We start from the raw sequence: 18,199 nt of genomic DNA, 5'->3' as shown, positions 1-18,199 counted from the left end.
ATGGAAAGAGAGGTCTTGTGTACACTGGACCTAACATGCATTTTCACTGCCTCATGTTTTCATATCCTAAGCATATCACTGAATACTGTACATGGCATCACATCTCTGTCTATAGGCTATATACATAAGCGGTGGGTGAATGAATTTCAGGGTAAAGGTACATCAAATAAAATTAAATAAATAACATTTAAAATACAAGTACATTTTTCCCATCTGAATCCACACATTAATTTCAAGATTTTCAAATTGCAGGTTCTGCCTACAGTGTTCATACTCCATACAAACACTCAAATGAATAAATAGTTGATTATTGTTATTTGCACAGACACCAGTATCAAGTCCTCAAGTCCTGTGCAACAGCAGCAGCCTTTTGAAACCAGACCCATGCCCGCTTAACATAGATGACACATGCCCGGGGCTCAGGCATAGCCTTCAAATAACCATTATATAACCGCGATCACATCGCTGGCGACTAGAGGAAACAGCGGTTGTGTGGGAACTTTGCTCTCTCGTCTCGTGAACTGCGCGTCCGTGCCGCTCTCACTATGAGCTCGCGTTGCAATATTTCTGGTTTGCAAGAAGCCAAACGAGTGGCTATTTTTGGAGGCACACATGGAAATGAGATGTCAGGCATAATGCTGGTAAATATGTGGATAAATAATGCAGCCGAGATAGAGAGAAATGGATTGGTGACAAAGCCGTTTATAAGCAATCCCAGAGCAGTGGAGAAATGTACCAGATACATCGACACGGATCTGAACAGAGCCTTCACGCCGGAGAATCTCAGGTAAACAACCCGCGATACGCGTTTATGTCCTGGACAGTCTGTTAGTCGGTGCTTTATTTACCTGCAGCCCTTTCTTGATGTGTGAGCTACTCCATGAGAATAAAGCTGTCCTTTAAGGACAATGGACTTTACTGAACTGCTGCTAAACTTCACACGCGTATAGTTTAAATTTCTATTAGGGGTCATTAACACTAAATGCATCTTGCATTCCGTCAGCGATATTTGTTATTGTTGGTCTGTGCACACGCGTCAGCGTCGCGTCTCGCACCATAGCGCCGCCGCCGCGTTTTATGACATGTCACGATAAAAACATTAAACCTTTTAAAAACAGGTACCGAGACCCAGCTGCTTCCTGTTGCCCTTCGTCTGGCTGGTTTGAACAAACCCTTTGCACGACACAACATCAGTGAATCGCGGCGAGCTAACAGTTGAGTGCCCGCTCATGTCATGAGTGTTGTGAAACGTGATCTGGGTCATATGGTCAAGAACCATATAACATTGCGTTTGCCAAGCTTGTGTTGATTTCCAGTTTATACTGGACTTTTCTTTTGAGGGTCTGTGGACTGTCCACATTTTGGAACGTGTACAAGCCAGTTGCTTATCCGCAGGTGTGCAAATGACAACACTGCAGCTACAGAGGCGGTTCAACACATTTATTTATAGGGTGGCAAGGCGGTGGAAACACCAAAGCAAGCACCCGTGTGTAGTTCTTATGGATTAATGCTGCGTTCCATTCAAGTCGAATGTGGGATATTCCTACTTGATATCTCAGAACTCCGACCATAAAGGCAATCCATTGCCAGACGCTCGGAAGATGGTGTTTAATTAAACAAAACTGCAACACTCCTGTTAGCTTAGCAGTTGTTTGACTGTGACCAGAGACATCTCTTAGCAACCCAATGTACTACAGGTGTACGATTATCAAAAGAGAGTATGTATAGTTATCATGTTTTATACACCTGTTTATTCAGGTGTTTGTTAAACAAGCTTTAATATCTCATTTGACTGATGAGACTGTGTGTGTGTAGGAGAGTTTACACATCCACATTTAGTCAATATACTGGTGATCTCTCACAAAAAACACACACACACACACACACACACACTGGCAGCAAAAAGTTTTGAATAATTTACAGATTTTGCTTTTATGGAAAGAAATTGGTACTTTTATTCACCAAAGTGGCATTCAACTGATCACAATGTATAGTCAGGACATTAATTATGTGAAAAATTACTATTACAATTTGAAAATAATGTTCAGAACTTCTTAAACTACTTCAAAGAGTTCTCATCAAAAAATCGTCCACATGTAGCAATGACAGCTTTGCAGATCCTTGGCATTCTAGCTGTCAGTCTGTCCAGATACTCAGGTGACATTTCACCCCATGCTTCCTGTAGCACTTGCCATAGATGTGGCTGTCTTGTCGGACACTTCTCACGCACCTTACAGTCTAGCTGATCCCATAAAAGCTCAATGGGGTTAAGATCCATAACACTCTTTTCCAATTATCCATTGTCCAATGTTTGTGTTTCTTTGTCCACTCTAACCTTTTCTTTTTGTTTTTCTGTTTCAAAAGTGGCTTTTTCTTTGCAATTCTTCCCATAAGACCTGCATCCCTGAGTCTTCTCTTTACTGTTGTACATGAAACTGGTGTTGAGCGGGTAGAATTCAATGAAGCTGTCAGCTGAGGACATGTGAGGCGTCTATTTCTCAAACTAGAGACTCTGATGTACTTATCCTCTTGTTTAGTTGTACATCTGGCCTTCCACATCTCTTTCTGTCCTTGTTAGAGCCAGTTGTCCTTTGTCTTTGAAGACTGTAGTGTACACCTGTGTATGAGATATATATATATATATATATATATATATATATATATATATATATATATATAAGTGTGTGTATGTATGGAGTTATTTGAGCAAATCAAATTTAAGTTAGGTTAACTCAATACATTTAGGTTTTTGCTACACATAGTATTTTAAGAGTATACATTTCAATTTCATCTCAAAGAAACTCATCAAACAAAAACAAAAAATCAATGTGCCCTCTCAAATAAAAAAATAAAATAAAATAGGTGCATGATGCCTCTGTTTCATATTGTCAAATTTATATAATCATAGTCATGTTTTAACAGTTGATATGTCATACCATGTCATATCTTATTAAATTTGAGATTTAGTAACATTTAACCTTGTCTACTGTAAACAATATTTCATCAGAAGTGCATGGAACAAAATGTGTATGTTCTTTTTACAACTTTACAATTGTTCTGTATTTGTGTCTTGACACTGTATCACAGATTATTGCCTGTAAAGTGTGAGTGTGTTCACAGTGGATATGAACTGCTTAACCTCCATTAAGGAAGTTTTTTTTTTTTTCTTCTTGTATAATAGTTTTATAATTATGCTTCTCTTCCCACATCAAAAATTTACCATACGCTGGATAAAAAAATGACAGATTCATGAACAAAGCATTCATATTTAACTTTTGCATACAGATATCAGAATAAGTAAAATTTGATATGCTTCTATGTGACATTAAATACAGGGACTACAGGGATAGCTTTGATGCTTTGTCTTACACCTAATAAAGCAAAACAATACACTCAAAGCATTCACCATTTATCGCGAATAGAGTATTTGAATGCGTAATGAGGGTTGAGACTCCATAACTGAAATGCCTTGGTGGAATTAGAAATACAATTGAGACTGCTCATTGTACTATGGGGGGGCTGATCATTGACAAAACATAAACATGGGCTTTTTCAAAGTGTGGCCATCAGAACAGATGTTCACTGCCTGACTGACAGTTTTTTTTTATACAATAAATGTTTTATGTCAAAGGAGTCGCTAAATATTCTATTATTCATTTATTTAAATGAATATTAATTTTTATGTATAGGAAATAATCAAAGTGGGCTCAATTTAGATGCTTTTTGTAAACTGCTTAGATTGTGTAAGCTTTTTATATAAAAGAGCATTTTTCAATGCTTTTAAACTGGAAATATACAGTTCACTATAATTAAAACCATATGGGTGGTTTTATTCCTAATGACAATATACTGGCAACAATAGCAGTTGCTGTGTAGGGTTTTAGGATTCAGGATTTTTTTCTAGATTTTAAATTAGAGGAAACAAGGGATATAAGTGATAAAGAAATATATGTTATATCCATTTTTACAACTTCTTTGCCATGACTTTATAACACTGCATGCCCTTAAACCCGAAAAAGACCTTGAAAACAATAATTTAAACAACTTTACAGCTCAAATATTACAGTTTTTAACAGAAGAATTGATGTGCTTTTATAAATTTATAAGCTTCACTTTTCCGCCTTTAATTCCTCCAAAAATTGGCCCTATTCACTTTAACTGTAAGTGTCTCACTGCAACCTCAACATGTTGAATTATAATAATTATTATTATTATTATTATTATTATTTTTTTTTTTTTTTGTGGTAATCAACATTATGCCACAAATGCTGATGATTGTGCTTGACTTGTGTTGAACACAGAATATTCCTTTACCTTGAAGTAAAAGATTACAAAATAAATATAGCTGCAAGCAGTGATGATGGGCCCAAGCGCCATGGGTCCATTTCCACCCGTTAGCTTTCGGAAAACACTGCAAGGTGGACACATGCATTTTACATTATTCCAAACAATTTTGAAGCAATTTGGGTAAATAAAAGAGGACTATTTTAAAGTCTGTTGTAAAAGCCACACATCTTGCTGCCAGGTGGTGTCGCTATGACCGTGACCCAAAATAGTCACATCCATATGATTAGCCCCAAGACTAAACATACATCTCAATTTTGATCTAAATCACACATTGCACACAGAAGATATGAGAACCATGGCAACACTGGTCGATGTATCAAAAATCTGTTCACAATTTAGCATCTTAAATTTTGGAGACTGTAGGTGAAAATAGGGGTGCTACAGATCCTCCTTTACATACCCATTTTTCAGGGGGTGCTACAGAAACCCCCTCTCTGCAACTTTGCCCTAATGGCCAAAATTTCAAGTGTTTTCACATATGTTAAGTACCCCAAAAGTACCTAAAACCTTGAAAAGAATAATAATAATAATCCTTAGAAGAACAATAGGGTCTCCGCACTTTCAGTGCTTGGGCCCTAATAATCCTTAGAAAAATAATATGGCTACCGCACTTTCAGTGCTTGGGCCCTAAAAATAATACTTAGAAGAACAATAGGGTCTTCGCACTTTCAGTGCTTGTGCCCAAATAGATGGTCACTCAAGTCCTTTAGTTTATATTTGTCAAATAAGTCAATTGTCTAGATTTTATGTAATAGCTGATCTGCCCTTTTGTTAGTCACTGTGCTGTTAAAACAGTTAATGCTTCACCTGCTAATACCAGTTAGTCTCCTGCATGCTATTTACCTCAGGACAAGAGTCAAAAGGTCAGGACAGGGCTGGCGTGTTAAACTTCATAAACCTTTTTTTAGTGTCTCACTTTGACTTCTTTATCTTTGTATTGTTAATGTTAAGGCACTTTCCACCCACAGTGCTCCTGATGTAGAAGGGCTGCAGTATGAAGTCCAGAGGGCCAAGGAAATCAGTCAGATGTTTGGGCCCAAAGGAAGCCCAGGTGCATATGATGTCATCTTTGACCTTCACAATACTACCTCAAACATGGGCTCCACCCTCATTCTGGAAAGCTCAACAGATTTATTCAACCTTCAGATGGTGAATTACATCAAAGTAAGAAACTAAACTCTTCACAATATAATTATTCTAATGCTTAAAGTGCATTGTGTTTTTCATTTATTTCAAGCAGTTATGTTACAAGCACAGAGTTTAAGAGTCTCTGAAGGATGTTCTGACACATCTGGCTATTCTCTGCTTTTGACTTAAACAGACAAGCACGCAACACTTAAACACATTGGCAAAGGTGTTTCCATGCAACAAAAAAATCAAGGTAATTGGCAAAAATCCTGAGCTGTATACCACGATAAAGGAAAACCAATCAAGGCGTTTACATCACCACACACTTTGTTGGCTTATTAAGCATAATTCAGTGTAAGATCTTGCAAATATACGTGCTCATTGTTGATTTTAGAGACCAGTGAAGTCTGTTTACAAAGCAACCTGTGCTCTTCTCCCCATTACAGAAAGCTATGGCTCCCCACACCTGTCCAGTACTGTTAAACGAAAACCCACATCTGAAGTATTCAACCACACGTTCTGTGGCGAAACACCCCATCGGTGAGTACAAAGTCATTGGATATTCAGCAGCTGACACCTGACATGCTAAATCAAGTCAAACATAAATGTTAAAGTCAGTTAACCGCTTAGAAGTGGGGGATGCAAGATGGCGTCGTAGAGTGAACACGTACTCTTGCGAACTGTGTGTCTAGTCTCATTTATTTGAATTATTTTCGCTTTTATTTACGCAGAGAATCACTTCAAAGTTAGACTGTATGTTAACAAAGATGAGTCTAAACAATTATTTTGCAAAACCGTCTGGAACTCAGTTGAGAAGCACTAAAAGAAACGCATAAAAGAACGTGCCCAGATCGGCTGACATGGCCTCAGATAGCTCTCCCGCTAATGCTACACTAAACTGATGATGCAATCAGCTCCATCACTGATCCAAATCTGATCCAAGCTATGAAGAACATGACGGACTATTGTAGTGTTAATCAATGCTAAAATTTCAACTGCCTTGGAAACAATCGATAATCAGTCGACTAAGATACAAAGCATTATACATCAAATCGATATTTATAGATAGAATTGAAGCGATAGAAAATATCTGCAGTGCCAACGAAACCAAAGTGCAAGATCTGGAAAATCGAATTCAGGCCCTGACTGAACAGCTGGATGATTTAGAAAATCAGGGGAGAAGATGCAGTGTGCGCATTGTCGGTTTGCTGGAGGATACAGAGGTTTCTAACGCGCACAAGTTTTTTGAAAAATGGATCCCTGAATTTCTCAATTTGGACACAAAGTCTGGTAAACTGAAACTGGATAGAGCTCACCGTTTCCCTTGCTCCGAAGCCTGTGGCAGGCTGTCGTCCTCGACCGGTGATTGTGCGATTCCATAATTTTCAAGATGACTCAGAGAGTGATGGTGGCGGCCAGCAAGCATTTCACCCCCAGCATTAACAAGCAAACATCACCCTTAGAAGCAATAGGCCCTAGGGTTTCTTTTTTTAATGACTACTCAGCGGCTACTCAGAGGAGAGCGTTTGATGAAGTGAACATATGTCTTCGGGAGTTAAAAATGGAATATGGCTTACTATATTCTGCTATGCTCAACATCAAATTCGACCGGACATGTAAGATGTTCAGCTCTCCCGAGGAGGTGGCATTCTTCCTTGACTCTCTGCAGCCTTCAAATTAATCTATTACTAACTTTGTTTCTGGCTCTCTAGAGATTCTGGATCATGACCTAGAGCAGGGATGGGCAACTGGCGGGCCGTATATGGCCCTCTGTATCGTTGAATACGGCCCGTCGGACAAGACTGAGGATTGATTTTATTTCTTTGAAAAAGGGATTATGTAAACATTGCATTCAGTTTATGATGTTATTACAACTATTGACCAGAAGTTGTTTGTTCTTAGCAGACCTGCTGATCACTCTAGAATTCTAGCATGCAACATCTTACACTGGCTCATCATTTATAAGGTAAATTGAGCTAAATTTTACCTCAGCTTGTCAGCGACATAGTGCGCGCTATTGTTAATGTATGCAGGTGGAACCCATGTCTTTTGTTTGCCTGGATACGAAATCTGTCATTAAAGATTTCAATTTGATTCGCAAATACACCATTGTGGTTTACACCACAAGTGATCAAAGAGGCGTTCAGTATGAGAGATACATACACCAGAGTTCCTCTCCTCACAGATGTAAAGGGTAAATAAAATACAAGGGTAAAATGCATCAAAAGTTTTTACGAAATCTGTGACAGTGCGGGAATCACCAAAGACATCTAATGCTGTTTCGGTCATGCTTGTGAAAAACGAAAAAGTTGTTATAAGAGGGAGAAACTTTGAAGAAATGCACGATTGAGATGCCTGACTGATTGTTGAAAAGTCTTGCGAATAGAGAGAATGTGGACTGTTCGGTCCATGCGTGTAATGTTGTGGTGCTGAAATGTTTTGTATTAATGCACTGAAATGTTATGTTCTTGTATCCAGTATTGTTATTGATGATAATATTTAGATTTGAACTAATACCTACAAGCTGTTTTATGAGGTGGGGTTGAAAATGTTGTCTGTTTATTTGCGTGTTTGTCTGTTGCAAATGTAGACAATTCAAATGAGATACATTTTCTTGAAAATGTAAGTCTGAAGTATATTGCTTGTCAATTGAACATGAATTTGTACATGTGAACGGCATGTTTTGGTAAAAACGCAAGTTACAAAAGAATTATTAGTTTTTATAAATATTGTTAAATAAAAATGTTAATATAGGTAACAAAATCTTTAAAAAAAAAACCCCATTGCATTAATTGTGCATAGATTACCCACAATAATGAGGAAATTGAGTAAAGGGGTGAACATTATTAGAGTGCGGATTTGTAATCCAGCCCATAATTGGCCCTCGCCCCATTCAAAGTTGCCCATCCCTGATCTAGAGTATTGGTCATGTAGGAGTCGGACTGCCCACGCTAGCCTTGCAGGTGTCTGAGGTATGGTGAGCTGACTTTGTTGGAGATGAATGATGGTTTTTGAAGTAAGTTTGTACTTCTTTCTACTATTAAGACTGGTTTGGAACCCTTATGTGAGGTTTGAAAGGGAGAGCCCCCTTTTCCTTTATTATTATTATTATTATTATTATTTTTTTCTTCTGTTTATGTTTTGCTTGTAACTTAGTTCTTGGCAATGTTTGTTGTTTCTGTTTAGCTTGGCAAATTCTAATTTCAATATTTAAACTTCCTAAATATGTACAGAAACAATTGTTTTTCATATCAAGGTCCATGACATTGGATAATATATGTACACTGGAGTCATATATGTACATGGAATGTCAGTGGAAACCATAATCCTGTAAAAAGAAAGAAAATTACATCCTATATCAATAAAGATAATATTGTCATTGCTCTCGTGCAAGAAACACATTTAAACAAACTTGAGCATTTTTTTTTTTTTTTTTTTTTTTACAAGAAAGTATTTTAACATTTATTGTTCGTCCACCTTGATACAGTCCATAAAATCACTGATAAGATCCAGGCCAGCTATTGTTCTGAAGTACAGCTAGCTGTATTAATTTTCATACTGTACTTCTTTTTTTTTTTTTTTTTTATGATTAAATTTTTTTATTGATTCAACCATTAAATATCAATAGCAGAACACACATATACAGAATCAATATATAAACCCCACTATCCCCACCCAACCCCCAACAACACCCCAGTGGTCACACAACCATAGACACACAACAAAAATAAATAAATTAATTAATTAATTAAAAATAAAATAAATAAAACAATCCCTACACCTCTCTCTCCACTGTCCCTCCCCGAGAGCCCTCCAAAAAAGACAGATATCTGCCCCACTTCTTCACAAACATGTCCAGACTCCCCAGTCTTCTGGATACCCCTTCCTCAAGAGCTGCCACTCTGGCCATCTCTGAACACCACTTCCGAAAAGAAGGCGCTCCAGTCGACTTCCAACTCCTCAAAATGATCTGTCTGGCGATCATAACATTAGTTAGGACCCAGTTTTTCAAGTGCTTATTCTCCAAATTAATGACTGCCCCATCTCCCAAGATACAGAGTCTGGGGCAAAATAAAATTTGAGAGGTCAAAACCTTGCACATAAAACTCTGAATCCTCATCCAAAATTCTTGCATCTTAACACATCCCCAAAAGACATGAGTTGTGTCTCCATCTTCTGATTGACATCGCCAGCAGGTGGGTGTCTTTAAGACCAAGCCTATGCAATCTAGAGGGGGTCCAATAAAATCGATGTAAAATCTTGGATTGCATGAGGCGAACCCTTGCGTCTCTGGATGCAGATTTGACATTTTTTGAATCCCAGCCCACTCTCCCTCCTCCAATACCAAATTTAGATCTTTCTCCCATAATCTCTTAAGAGAAGTTGAAGTTCCGTCTCCCAGACTCTGAATTAGTAGGGAGTAATACACCGATGCCTCATGACCTTTTCCAAAAGCAGTAATCACCACTCCCAGAGTATCTGCCGCTTTAGGAGGGTGTAAACCACTCCCAAAAACAGTACAGAGCAGGTGGCGCAGCTGTAAATACTTATAGAACTGAGATCTAGGAATCCCAAACATTTTAACCAAATTTTGAAAGGATCTCAACACTCCATTCTCATATAGGTCACTGAGTGTAGTAACCCCCCTCCCAATCCACTCTGACCAGCAAAAAGGGGACTTGTTGATGCATAGTTTGGGGTTCAGCCATATGCTCGAAGCAACATTTAAAAAAATGTCAGAATTAAACAGTCTGGACACTTTTGTGCATACCGAGCTCAAGTGCGAGATAACGGGATGTAACTTAGCTTCTCCGATTAATTTGATAGAAAGGCTCTGCAGTGGTGAAATAGGGGCAAGAACTTCCTGTTCTATACAGAACCAGGGAGGGGCTCTCTCAGGTGGAAGAGACCAATGAGACAAATGTCTGAGACCGAATGCATAATAATAAAATAAAATCTTGGGTAGGCCTAGCCCACCTTTGTCAATCGGCCTATGTAACTTATTGAAATGTAATTTGGGACACTTACCATTCCAAATGAAGGACTTCGCTATGCTATCAAATTGCTTGAAATAAGAGAGGAGGACATCTACAGGGAGAGACTGCAGTAAGTAATTGAATTATGGAATACAATTCATTTTAATAACATTAAATAACCTCATTCCCAATCATAGATAAATATAATGAAGCCCACCTGCCCACATCACTCGAAAACCGTTTTATGAAGGGGTCAAAATTAACTCTAACTAAATCACACAAATTTGCTGGAAATAAAATATCCAAATACTTAATGCCCTGTTTGGGCCACTGGAAAGCACCCGGCTGGAAAGCCGTTTCTGGGCAGTACGCTGTCAGTGCCAAAGCTTCGGATTTAGACCAATTGACTCTATATCATGAAAACTTAGAAAAGGAATTAATAATTCTGTGGAGGCAAGGCATAGATCTACTGGGGTCAGAGACAAATAATAAAATATCATCTGTGTAAAGCAAGAGTTTATGCGCCACACCTCCCACCACCACCCCTGGAAAATCATCCTCCTTTCTTATCGCGGCTGCTAATGGTTCCAGGGCAAGACAGAACAATAATGGGGAAAGAGGGCAACCCTGCCGGGTGCCCCTATCCAGAGTAAAATAATCTGAAATTAGTCCATTTGTTTGTACCGCTGCTACTGGGTGTCTATAAAGTAACTTGATCCATACAATAAATGTACTCCCGAACCCGTATATTTCCAAAACCTTAAAAAGGTAATCCCATTCTACCATATCAAATGCCTTTTCGGCATCAAGTGAGATGGCAGCGACAGGAGATTGTTCATTCACTACTGACCACATGATATTGATCAGACACCTAATGTTATCAGAAGAGCTACGGCCCCGAATAAACGCCACCTGATCTATATGTATAAGAGATGTCATCATTTTACTTAATCGATTAGCCAGAATTTTTGACAAAATTTTTACATCTAACTGGATCAGGGAAATTGGACGGTAACTTTTACACTCGCTTGGATCTTTGTCCTTTTTAAGAATCAAACTGATCCAGGCTTGTGTCATGGTTGGTGGAAGCTTTCCATTCTTTAATGATTCAGAATAAACTTCTAGAAAAAGTGGAGCCAGTCCTGTAGCATAAGATTTGAAAAATTCAGCAGCAAAGCCGTCAGGCCCCGGAGCCTTGCCTGTAGGTAAGGCCTTGATAACCTCACCAAGCTCCTCCAAGGTTATCTCAGAATCAAGAGAATTTTTTTGCTCAGTCGTCAGTTTAGGGAGATCTAATGGTTCCACAAAATTTCTAATATCTTCATCAGTAGACGAAGATGTGGAACTATAGAGATCAAAGTAGAATTCTTTAAAAGCATTATTAATATCAATGGCCGAGGTAAATATTTCACCACCAGCAGATTTCACTGAGGGAATGGTAGAAAAAGGCTCTCTCTGCTTTGTATATCTAGCCAAAAGTTTTCCTGCTTTGTCCCCCGACTCAAAGTATGACTGTCTTGCCCTGAATAACCAAAACTCCACCTTCCGTATAAACATTGATTTCAGTCTTTAACATTTGTTGGAAATCAGGATTTTGCAAAAGGGACATATTGAGGCACCAACTATATGATTTATTTTTCTCCGTATGTGGCACCACCTCTAAACTCACCAGGGAGTGATCTGAGACTAAGATATTTCCAATTGAGCAATCCACAGATGAAATGAGGGACTTGGATATAAAAAAAAAATCTATTCTAGAATAAATCTTATGGACTGATGAAAAAAATGTATAATCTCTAACAGATGGGTTCAAAAGTCTCCAAATATCTGTAAGACCAAGATTTTTACACATCCTGTGAAGCGTCAATGTTGGTCTAGGGGGCTTACACACTTTTGCTTCACTGTGATCAAGGACTGAATCCATCAATAGATTAAAGTCTCCTCCCAATATTATATCATGAGGGGTGCCAGCGACTTGCAACATCCCTTCAAGATCTATAAAAAAGCCCTGATCATCAGCGTTAGGTGCATAAATATTAGCCAAAATCAACCTTTGCCCCTGAATTTCAGCTAAAACAATGACTCTTCCTAATTGATCTTTAATCTGTTTGAGAAATTTGAATTGTAGATGTTTATTTACCAATATAATGACTCCCCTGCTCTTACTTGAGCCAGCACTAAAGAAAACATGTCCACCCCATTTCTTCCCAAATTTTTCCACTTCCTGCGGGGAAAGATGTGTTTCTTGAAGAAACACTATATCATATTTCTTGCGTTTAAGAAAAGAAATAACCTTCCTTCTTTTTATGGGGTGCCCCAACCCATTTACATTCCATGTGGAGAGAGATAGTACACTCATATTAACAACTGACATATTGATATAATAAAAAAAAATAAACTGTGTCAAAAACAAAATTATACAGACCACATTCCCCATTAGTGAAACAATCAAACCCCGAACTTCCCCCCAAAAAAAACAAACAAAAAAGAAAAACGTGCGCATTAACCCCGTGCACGACAGCGCCAATTGGCGACGATCCCTCTAAACTCAAATGGTCCGTGAACGCCCTCGAGCCCCTACGACAACTTTGCCATCGGATTGCTAAATTTTGCCTCACAAATTTGTGAGGCAAAATTACATAACAGAAAATACTTTGTAAAATAAACCCAGCCAATAGGAAGAATGAACACAAAGAATGTGTAGATTCATTCACAGAACTGTCTCAAAGGTGTGATCTTCCACAAAACAAATTCCAGCTGATACAAAACCGTTCAGATTCCTCGGACAGACAGACGAATTTTCAGTGCGCTGGCTGTTATGAGTTCAACGGATGATGTATTCATTCCAATATCCCGTAAAAAAAACTCAACAAAACAAACTACAGCCAGCAGGAGGAATAAGCACGAAGAACGAACAGATTAATCCACAGCTGTTCCAAAAGAGTGTTATTCAACACAACAAGCTCCAGCCGCTAGGCGGAGCCAACACAAAAAGAAACAAAACCGGCATCCCGGTTTCCCGGATGGTCGAGTCAATTCACTCAGAGGCCGCATAAAAGTATATACCATGACTTACATAATCCGTCAACTTTATAAAAGACATCCTTTGTGTGAGCATGTAGATATTTTGTGGTCATCCGTAGTGTCCACTCTAAAACTGGCCGGGAACTTCAATGCAAAAGTAATCTTCTGTCAATGCAAAAGTTTCTTTAAGGAAAAGTGTTATCCACAAAACAAGCTCCAGCCGCTCGGCAGAGCCAACGCAAAAAACCCAAAATGTCGCTCAGCTTCCTCGAGTAAGTACAGCGAGTCGACCCACTCCATGAGAAACATCCAACGGTTTACTCAGCCATTGATTCTATAAAAGACATTGCCTGATTGGGACATGTAAATCCTTTGCCACCGACCTTCGTTTCTGTTCTCAGTTTGGCCGGAAACATCAGAGCAAACGAGATCTTTTGCCAATGTAAGAGTTTCTTACATTCCTTGAACCGATCGCATTTCTCTCTTGTCGAACTCGCAAAGTCTGGGAACAAGAAAATATTATGGTTCTTCCAAGATAGCTTTCCTTTGCTCCTCGCCTGGCGCAGCACAAGATCTTTATCGGATGATCTCAGAAATCTGGCCAGAATCGGTCGGGGCCTGTCTCCCTCAGCAAATCTGTGAGCTGGGACTCTGTGAGCTCGTTCGATTTCCAGCTTGTGGCCTGTTATGTTGCGAAGACTCGGGGAAAAACTCGTCTAGGAATTTCACCATATCTCTGCCCTCCTCATGCTCAGGAATTCCAACAATTTGAACGTTATTTCTGCAGCTTCTATTCTCAAGCTCTACAAGCTTTTCAAGGAGATGTTCTAAATCAACTTTGGTCGCGGGCAGATTAGCGCTTAATTCCCTCTCTGAAGACTCCAGAAAATCGATTCGTCTCTCAACATCAGTCACTCTTGTAACTAGCTCAGAGAATGTTATTTCCATTGCCGTAATCGATCGACGTATTACAGCAAGATCCTCCAAGTCAGCAAGAATCTTCGTCAACATCACTGACATGTTGGACAACTGACACTGGATTCCTTCTCCCGCCGCGCCATCCAAATCGAGTCTCCGGACTGTAGGCCTGTCGGGGCTTTCATCCTGAACACGTAAGTGTCTTTTAATGTCTCCAGAGCCCGAGGATTTTGACTTCTTTGCCATGTTTTGCATCAAAGAGCAAATGTGTAACTGGGTGTATTAAAATTCATCAGATTATAACATGAGAATAATTAAAAATTTTGCAAAGTGCGCAGAGCTCGTCGCTCACACGTCTGCCCCTTGCATGGCGTCACGTGACTTCTCCAGGGGTGGCAGCGTTGATCAGAAAAGACATCCCACTGAGCATTGTCAAACTGATAAAAGATGACAAGAGCTGCTTTATAATTAAAAGTGTTATTTTATATGTTAAATGAATTTCCCTGATTAATGTATACCCCCAGCAGCAAGAGATTTTAATTGCATGCTTAACCTTCTCATTGACCATTTTCCGTATAAAATTATGGCCCCCTCAAAGGTAGACAAACAAATTAATAGTATCTGTTAAGATTTGGGGTTCATTGATGTATGGAGAGCATTGCACTCGGCCAGCAAAGAATATAGCTTTTTCTCCCCTCCGTACCAGTGCTGTACTAGGATTGATTATTTTTTCATTCCCAAGACATTTAGTACAGTCTTGTCATATTAATAACATCATAATCTCATGCAATGGTATCCCTTGGTGTGACGATCATAAACAGAGATATCCATTGACAATGGAGATTAAACACTATGATCCTTAAGGATCAGTCATTTAAATCATTTTGTCTTGAAGAATTTAACTCATTGCATTAATACATAATCCACTCAAGACCCCTTGCTTCTCTGGGAGACAAGTAAAGCCTATATAAGGGGGCTAATTGTGTCCTTTTTCGCCTCTAAAAAACATGCCAAAACTGAAAACAAAAGACTATTGGAGAAGGATTTAAAGGATAAAGAGAAAGAATATATTGAATCTGCAGACAAGACCCTGCTTAAAAATATATTAGCATTGAGATGCCTTTAAGACTCATTACTCACTCAGAATGCAGAACATAAGTTGAGATTCGTGATACAAAAGTTATATGAACATGGAGACAAGCCACGTATATATTTAGCATACCTGAATAAAAAGAAAAGCGACTCACGGGCAATCATATCAATTGCGGAGGTAAACGGAACACTACACTATGATTGCAAATTTATAAATAATATATTTAGGGACTATTATATGAAAATAAAACTTCCAACTATCTCAAAGGAACAGAAAATACGACTGTAATAAGTTCTGGCATTGTGGAAAGGAGGAAGGGGGAATCAGGTATGTTGGACTTAAACTTAGATCTTTATTAACAGGGTTTTTTAAAAGGTTTGCTTTTCAGCACAGCTAAACTCTGCTGTGTCTCTCTCTCTCCGTCTCTGGCATGGTCTCTCCTTTTATCGCTCTCCACAGTGTTTACTGCAATCAGAAATGGGTGTTAATCATCATAGTGCTCAGGTGTGTACTCTTACCACATTCTCTCCAGATGAACGCTCAACCACACCCCCGCCACCACATACCTCCACCGCCTACTCAGGCCTGGGGAGCTATCCAGCATGCCCCCACCCCCTCCCCATTTCTGGAGAGGAAGTCCATGAAAGCCATCTGTGGACCACCACGAACTTAAATGGCTGAAGAGCCAGATACCACCGGGTGATCCATATGTTGGCATCTTTCATGCGGTGGAGCCATTGGAGTGGGTTCTATAATAGCCAGCCAGCCCAAGGAACTGTCACGTCTCCTTTTTGGTCTTGGATCTTGGCCAGGCCGCATCACTGCAGTCTAATCAATTTGGGGACACACCTGTCCATGACCCAAGTGGAAACCCAGATACCATACCTCCACCTGTCCAATTGCCGTAAGTCCTACTCATCTAAGCGATCTCAGGACGGCTCTCGGATGTTGTACGTGACGCTGCCAATCATTGCTGTAAATGATGTCATCTAGATAGACCACACCTTGCATACGCCACTGCCTGAGTATCCAGCAGCTTATTCTGTCCATGAGCCGCTGAAACGTAGCCGAGGCAAAACTGAACGGAAGTGTCATGAATTGGTGTTATCCAAACGGTGTGAAGAAAGCCATTTTTTCACGGGACATTGGTGTTAAGGGGATCTGCCAATAATGTTTTGAGTCCAGTGTCGAGTAAAATCGAGCTGTGCCCAACCGATCGAGCAACTCATCAATACGAGGCATTGGGAATGCATCAAATTTAGACACCGCATTGACTTCTATAATCCACACAGAACCGTACTGACCCGTCACTCTTAGGGACTAGAACGACAGGCCCCGATCAATTCTGGCCAAATTTCTGAGATCATCCGATAAAGATCTTGTGTTATGTGAGGCAAGGAGTAAAGGAAAGCTTTCTTGGAAAAACCACAGCATTTTCTTGTTCCCAGACTTTGCAAATTCTACGCAATTATTACATCAATGGAATGTCGCTTTTGCACTGATATTTCCGGCCAAATTGAGAATAGATGCTAAGGATGGCCGTAAAACATTCACATGCCCACAGCAAGCAATGTCCTTCATAAAGTCAGTGGAGTGAGTAAGTCATCTTGTGGTACTCGCATTGCAGCCGAGTGGACCGGCTCACTGAACATTCACTTGACTGTTTTAGGAAACTGAATGCTTTTTTATTGTGCTGGTTCCACCTAGCAGCTGGAGTTTATTTTGTAGAGTAACACATCTTCAGGACAATTTTATGGATGAAACTACATGCTTTTTTTACTTATTTCGCCTATTGTCTGGAGTTTGTTTTATAGATTATCTTTTGTCGTGTAATTCTGTCTCACAAAATTTGTATAGAAACATCGGACTTGAGTAATCCGATGGCAAAGTTGTCACGGGGGTTCTCATAGGCGTGCATGGACTGTGAGTTTGGAGGGATGGACGCCAGTTGGCGCTGTCGTGCGCGGAGTTAATGCGCTTGTTTTTCTTTTTTCTGTTTGTTTGGCTCTGGGGAATGTTCGGGTTTTGATGGATGCACTAATGTTGGAATATGGTCTTTATAATCTTGTTTTTGACACACAATCAATTTTTTCTTATATGTCAAATGTTAATATGAGTAGATTGTCTCTCTCCATGTGGAATGTGAATGGGTTGGGGCACCCCATAAAAAGAAGTAAGGTTATTTCTCTTCTTAAGCGTAAGAAATATGATATAGTGTTTCTTCAAGAAATCCATCTTTCCCTGCAGGAAGCTGAAAAATTTGGGAAGATATGGGGTGGACATGTTTTCTTTAGTGCTGGCTCAAGTAAGAGCAAGGGAGTCATTATACTGATAAGTAAACATCTACAATTCAAATTTCTCAAACAATTTAAAGATAAATTAGGAAGAGTCATTATTGTTTTAGCTGAAATTCAGGGGCAAAGTCTTATTTTGGCTAATATTTATGCACCTAACGTTGATGATCAGGGCTTTTTTTAGAGATTTTGAAGGGATGTTGCAAGCCGCTGGCACCCCTCATGATATAATATTGGGAGGAGACTTTAATCTTTTGATGGACTCAGTCCTTGAACATAGCGAAGAAAAGTGTTCAAGCCCCCTAGAGCAACATTGATGCTTCACAGGATGTGTAAAAATCTTGGTCTTACAGATATTTGGAGACTTTTGAACCCATCTGGTAGAGACTATACATTTTTTTCATCAGTCCATAAGATTT

At 39.3% G+C, this 18,199-nt stretch overlaps 1 protein-coding gene across 2 annotated transcripts in view; it reads left to right on the top strand.

Moving 5' to 3' along the window:
• Positions 1-477: 477 nt before the first annotated feature.
• aspa (aspartoacylase) overlaps positions 478-18,199 on the top strand; it is a 32,267-nt gene continuing 14,545 nt past the window's right edge. The window contains exons 1-4 of one of the 2 annotated variants that reach the window (XM_051664472.1): positions 478-787; positions 5,316-5,511; positions 5,669-5,728; positions 5,922-6,015. In XM_051664472.1, the coding sequence (XP_051520432.1) occupies positions 546-787; positions 5,316-5,511; positions 5,669-5,728; positions 5,922-6,015 (592 nt within the window). In that variant the 5' untranslated portion in view covers positions 478-545. The remainder of the gene's footprint in view (positions 788-5,315; positions 5,512-5,668; positions 5,729-5,921; positions 6,016-18,199) is intronic. The other variant, XM_051664481.1, reaches the window with a different exon arrangement.

The sequence above is a fragment of the Myxocyprinus asiaticus genome, chromosome 3, assembly GCF_019703515.2.
Source record: "Myxocyprinus asiaticus isolate MX2 ecotype Aquarium Trade chromosome 3, UBuf_Myxa_2, whole genome shotgun sequence".
Lineage (NCBI taxonomy): Eukaryota > Metazoa > Chordata > Actinopteri > Cypriniformes > Catostomidae > Myxocyprinus > Myxocyprinus asiaticus.
Note: the sequence above shows the minus strand (reverse complement) of the source record. Positions and strands in the feature narration are given on the sequence as shown.